Source organism: Patella vulgata, chromosome 3, assembly GCF_932274485.2.
Source record: "Patella vulgata chromosome 3, xgPatVulg1.2, whole genome shotgun sequence".
In the NCBI taxonomy this organism is placed as follows: Eukaryota; Metazoa; Mollusca; class Gastropoda; family Patellidae; genus Patella; species Patella vulgata.
The window spans coordinates 79626636-79633526 of record NC_065881.2 but is presented as its reverse complement, the minus strand read 5'-3'; the positions used below and the strand labels follow the sequence as shown (position 1 = coordinate 79633526).

The 6891-nt window shown below is 35.5% G+C and overlaps 1 protein-coding gene across 1 annotated transcript; it reads right to left on the bottom strand.

The window, feature by feature from the left end:
* Nucleotides 1-3635: 3635 nt before the first annotated feature.
* Nucleotides 3636-6272, bottom strand: LOC126814401 (E3 ubiquitin-protein ligase TRIM56-like). Its single transcript, XM_050539499.2, has one exon. It carries the CDS (start codon nucleotides 5657-5659, stop codon nucleotides 4148-4150), a length of 1512 nt encoding a protein of 503 aa, XP_050395456.1. The 5' UTR covers nucleotides 5660-6272; the 3' UTR covers nucleotides 3636-4147.
* Between the last annotated feature and the right edge of the window lie 619 nt (nucleotides 6273-6891).

Sequence of the window (6891 nt, the reverse complement as noted above, 5' to 3'; positions counted from 1 at the left end):
ATGTTTCAAGGCACCCCTCAAAAAAAGAATTAGTAAAATAGGTCAAATAGTTACAAAGTTACAGTAATGTAGGTCAAATGAATTTGTTCGTAAAATTCGGTGATTTCGGATTCGAAAAACGATTTGAAAATATATTTAATCAACATTCGCACCCCATTTTTGGGGGGGTAGGTCAAAGTTTCAGATTGATCCTATGGTTAGATTCTGAGAAATCCGATTTGTAGAAATTACACAAAAAAAAAAATAATAATAGGAACAAGGGGGTCGGGTCAGGGGGTTCTCCCGCTAAGAAATTTTAATTGGAGGCCGAAAACGTGATTTCATGGCATTTCAGGCACTTGTGTCGGAGCCATTTAGAAGTACCTCCCCCAGAAAAATAAAATTCTGCCACAAAATTAGCCACAATCCATGCGGGTGCTGTGAAATTTCTAGAGGAGGGAGCTGGAACCCATGAGCCCGTTAAATTCGCCACTGTAAATGAGCAGAGCTACATCAAACCTAATTTTGAGTCCCTCAGTGATAAATAACTTGATTCAAAATCGTATTATAGCCCCAACGACGATTTGATGAATGGAGACCGTAACGTTACGACAAAGTCTAACACTGTAAGTACCAAATAGTCATACGAGATATGTGCATCTCATCAAATTCAGCTGATACCATACCTACAATAATGTTACGGAGTCAGTGAGTTCAAGTTAGACAATACGCTGACCTTCCACTGACCATGCTTATAATATAAAATCTGTCAATGACAGCTGATTCATTGTTTAGTTTTTTATATGATATATTTAATATCAATAATATATGTATATGCATGCTTTATTTTACTTTACACGACCTCTAAAAATGCCCCAAATCGTAAAAATACGACTTTTTGGATTTCGATCTCCTTTTTTCGGCTACCCCGGACATTGTCAAAAAATGATACAATGATTTCACACAACAGGCCAGCTATTAGCCTCTCGATTGACAAGAGTTTCATCGCCCTCCATTCATTATAACCAATGTCATCGTGCCCTAAAGAATCAACAAATCAGCTTGCTTATCTCTGCTTACCCTAGGCAAAAAATGCTCATCTTTGAACTCAATCATGACATTGACCTAGTGAACGCCTACACCAAGTTTGAACATTCTAGCTTAATTAGAAGGAGAGTTCTTGTGTTCCAAAGTCCCGGCCCTTCAAATTGCTTCTATTTTTCATTTTCAATTCAAAATGGTGACCATCACGTGACCGAAATCAAAATTCTGATCCGATAGATTTTTAGGCATTCCTTCCAGGATTCCGAAAATATGACGCCCGAGTCTGTAAGTAAAATAGCAAAAAAGCCTTTTTGATTTTTCACGTTTAAAGATGGTGGCACTTCCGGTTTGATCGACAAACTCCATATTTTGAAAACTTTGATCCTTTATTTCACCAAGGGGAGATAATTTAGAAAATTTCCAAGGACATCATTGAAGTCGCATTGGCAAGATCTACTAACATTCTAAATTTCACGAAAATCGCACAACTATTAAAGAAGTTGTCAAATTGGCAATAACTTCCGGTTCGAAATGACAGCGACGAATTTTCGAAATGCCAAAATCCGAAATTGCAGATTTGAAGTAAATGTTTCAAGATACTCAAAGAAAAAAAGAATTAGTAAAATAGGTCAAATAGTCGCAAAGTTACAGCATTGTAGGTCAAATGCATTCCTTCGTAAAATTCGGTGATTTCGGATTCGTAAAACGTTTTGAAAATATATTTAATCAACAGCCACCACCCATTTTTGGGGGGATAGGTAAAAGTTTCAGAACGATCCTATGGTTAGATTCTGAGAAATCCGATTTGTGGACAAAACACACAAAAAAATAACAATAATAATCTTAACAGAAACAATAAGCTTTCATATGTAATATGAAAGCTTAAATATACATATATTGCTACACAATAATATGGGATATCAAATATCAAATATACATAAACCATTACACAATTATATCGAACATTAAATGTAATTGGGTTTAACGTCTTGCACTTTCTGCACCAGTCGGGTTGGGCTAATGACGACGGTTTACACCATGCAATTTACTACCAGGGAAATATTGCCTGCGCTACAGCGCTACGACCTACTCTTATTTCGAATTCCAACTGACAGGGGATCTTTTACGTGCAGTACCAATTTGTAAACGGGATGACCTGACATGTGTCTTTGCCAGGCACTACTGACAATGGGAATCTAGGTTGGAATATAGAACTAGGATCGAACCCGGGAAATATTTACAGATAAAAAAGTAATCGACAGAACTTGCGAACACGACTGGATATAATTTGTCACCAACAGAAACATTACTGCAAATCGAGTAGTCTTCCCAGGGAAAAAGGTACCCTTCCTGATTCTTGTGTGTTGTATGTACACTCATTCATTAAACGTTATCAGTAGGTACGGTATATGAGGGAACTTTTCCATTCCACATAACTAGAATACTACCTGTCCGAATTCCACAATTCTTGTATGGGGTAGGGTATGCGTTACCTTTCTAAAATATAAAATACCATTTTGCATTTAAGGAGTTGACAATTCGCAAGTGATCATTTCAGGCATCCATGAATCTATGTTACGGATCAACCATATCAAAAGTTTATTTCAAAATCTTAAATCTATTTATTTGGAATCTATTTAACCTCTATCACAAATGTAGACTCTATAACCCGAGGTCACGAATCAACCATTTCAAAGATTTTTATTTTTTAATATTATATATGGTATTTAGTCACATATCTAACATTTGAGCATGGTCGTCGGTATTGTGCAAAATACAATCACAGCTGGTCATCATTGTGTGAATTCCACCTAGATAGCAAACGAATAGGTTCGGCCAGGACACGAGAGCGGAGGCGCCTTGTCACGGGACGAGACGGAACGATGGAGAGCGCCTGAGAGTTGGCACATTTCAGCCAAGCTAGGGCATGACTCCCTCAATACAAGTTAGTTCTGGGTGTCTTTAACATTGCGATGTTTGTAACTGATACGTAAGAAGCAGAAGAATAAAAGTATTATAAGATGTTAAACTAGTCTTGTCACTGAACTTGATATAAAGACCCAATACTGTAACAGTGGTCTTATACTCTATCATACTCCCGGTTACAGTTAGCAGTACCACTACTGCGTCGAGCGACAGGCTGTACGAATGTTCTGTCAACTGTCCCATTTCTGTTCCTCTAGTTAACAAGAATTTGCTCTGAGCAATGACGTCAAATGCCAGGAGATTAAACTCAAATTTTCAAAATATTCTCGCGGTGTATGTGGGGCGGGGGTGGGGCATATCCCTCTCCAGGTTTTTCGCTATATTTACGTGCATAAAAGTGTCTAACTATATAGACAATGCGATCTATGTTGATATTTATTGTGAAGGGGGATTGTGGATGGCGCCCTAGATTTGGAACCGCCCCCTCCCTTTCCATAGCTTTTAGATCCGCTATTGTTCCAATCATCCATGAATCGAGGTAGGGGTCGATCATAAAAATATATTTATTTCAAAATTATATATATAATTTAATCAATATATATATATATATATATATATATATATATATATATATATATATATATATTTAATCAATTTTACCACACAAGTAAAATCTATGAATCGAGTTTATGGATCAACCTAATGTTCAGTATTTTAAAATTATATATGGTATTTGTTTAATCTCTTCTGTCAAATATGTAAAATTTATGGATGCTGGTATTGTCGTACATGCAAGTACATCGGGCCAGGCTTTGAATTCGCTTATATAGGTTTATATTTCTATTAGCAGAAATACGTCCCTATTCATTTAAACAACCCTAATTTACTCCGCTATTTAGAGGATAATTACTCTGTGTTAGTAATAAAACTATATGTAACTAAAATGTGCAACTGTAAATAAGACATTGTCAGTTGAAAATGTTCAATATAACAATATTTAATGATGTAATAGAAAATAAAACGACCCAAAAGCAGGATAAGCAGACATTTCTTACTATTTCCGACACAGTTATGCTTGTCCAGCATATACAGCACTGTGGGTCACCTCCCATTAGTTTTTTTTAATACCATTGTAGTGCGTCTGCAATCATATTTGTTTAGATTAAGTCAAGTATTAATTAAATGTCAATCGACCTGCCTAGTCATCATCATAAGTATAATCATCATCGTCTTCATCATCATCATCATCGTCTTCATCATCATCATCATCATCATCATCTAATTTGGTTACTCTAACAGTTGCTTTAATTATGAAGTTGTAATTTTGGTCCAGGTAACCATTTTGTTCATCTTTAAGCTTGTCCCAGTCTATAAACGAATGGAATCCATAACCTTGCATTCCTGTGTAAGTATGGTTGCCGTTAAGCATTACTGTCTTAGCACGAGTTGTATTTATCAATGTGAGCGCAAATTGTACTGAATAGTTTTTGTTGTGTAGGTTTCTCAGAAACAAATAAACTCCTAAAGTTGAATTATTGTCCTTGCTTAATTTTCTTATACCTAAATACCACGACTGTCCGCTGATGTGGTAATCAGTACCATAAACATATCCACTATTCGTGAGTTCCAGTTCAGTCAAGTTAAAACATCTCGTAAATGTTGACTCATCTAGAATATCCACCACTCCTAGATGTTTTAATAAAATGGTTTTATCAATAACTCCTTTTTCAAAATGCGCGTGTTTTACATCCGGAATATCCAATTGTCTCAAACTACTTTTTACTTTTTCATCTTGAGCTTGCGGTATTTTGTCGATAACCTTGACAATCGATTTATCGTCTAAAACAGCTATTGAACATGTTACACTGGTGTTTAAATCACCAATTGATGCTTTCATTTCTCCAAGAATATGCAGCAGCTTTTGGGTTTCTTCAGCACGGGATTTTTCAATCTGACCTTTGATCTCCTCACTAAGTTCTTTAATTTCGCAATAGATTTGTTCAACTTGTTTATCGACAGTTTCACAAGATGTTTTAGCCGAGTTGTTAATATCTGCTATAACCTTTTCTATAGATTCGCAATATTTTTCAAATTCACTTATGCGATCCCCTAAACCGTCTTTTAAACTTCTCAATTCTTCTCTGAATTGATCTACAATGCCCCTATCCTTCAAATCAATGAATTTGTGTGAACTATGGCTGGTTATAAAACAATCAGAACAAACAGCTATTGAACAATCTTTACAATAACATCTGGCTTTTCTCTTGTGGTGATTTGGACAAACATCCTTAGAATGTGGATCTGCGCTTTGATTCATAGTAAGATCATCTATATTTTCGACAACATGATCTCGACTTCCTTTAAAAGAATCGTGTGTTTCTTTACAAGAAATACACAATTTTTGTTGACAGTCCTGACACCTAACCTTAGCATTAACACCAGTTGTACATACATCACATGGTGGGATTTGATTTATACATACTGACATCCCTCCTACATCTGAAGTAGCAGGGAATCCACCTGCACCATCTTCAGGTACCTTCACATATTGACGGCACAATGGACATGGAAACCGATTGTTAGTCGAGGTCTTGCTGATATAATCTTCTAGACATGTCAAACAGAAAAAATGTTGACAGTCGATTAATTTTGGTTGTTTAAAATCGTTTAAACAAATACTACAGATTATTTTGTCTATTCTTTCTGCCATTTTGATACGATATTCTTCGCGGAAACACACAATACGATTTTATACAATATAATTCACTATATTCCCCTGGTACAGTACTCTGTAATGCAGAGAATAGCATAATGTTCAGTGCACTACATACATGTATATAGTTCAACGTTATTCCTCAAGTACAGTGTATTGTCACATGTAATAATCCAAGTAGTTTACTGATATTCACACAGCGGAATAGTGAATACCATTCACTATACAATGAACAACCGTGAACGTTGCCCTTTATGCCTTAAGTTATAAACCATACTTTTAAGAAAGCATTTATATAAACGAAACGCCCATATTCTCGGTAATGATTATGTGCAAGAAAAATAATCTAGGTTATTCTTTCGGCCATTTTGATACGATATACCTCACTGTAACACCCAATACGATTTTTGACAATATAGGTCACTATTCTTCCCCTGGTACAGTACTCTGTAATGCAGAGAATAGCACAGTGTTCAGTGCATTACATTCATGTATATAGTTATTCCTTGTGTACAGTATCCAGTTTTCCTAGTAGTTTTCTGTTATTTCCACTTTTAAATACTATATAATGCACACTTGATCAACTGAGTACATACGGCCCTTTTATGCCTTAAATTTTAATACATACTTCTGAGAAATCATTCATATAAATGAAACGCCCTTATTCTCGGTAATGCTTAAGTTCAAGGAAAATATACTAGGTTATCCAGGCAGTCGTTAAATAGTTAAGAGGGCTACCATTACTGTATTGAATTACGGTAATGCATTATTGTGTTATGCAAATATTTCACAAGATAACCTATTTAGCGCATTATAATATAGTAAAAGAATATCTAGGTTATTATCATATAGTAAATGGTCATCTAGATTAGGTTATTGTCTTATATTAAGCGAATATCTAGATTGAATTCAGTAGCGGATCTATATAGAATCTGTGAATATTGGGGGTGCGGGGTGGCGAGGCGGTTCCAAACGTATGGCGCCATCCGAAATCTAACATAACTTAGGCATTTTAGTATTATGAAAAGCTATATATAAACATATTATAAACATCCAATTTAGTGTATACTTATCCACTAAATAAACATTTAGACAATTTAACAGAACTCTTTTAATATAAATATCTGTATGAAAATAAGAGCAAAATCCGTAATGCCCGGCCTTTGCGTTGGCTACGAATCGCCCCAAAAAGTGGCGAATCGAAATTCGTGGCGATTCGGCAAAAAATC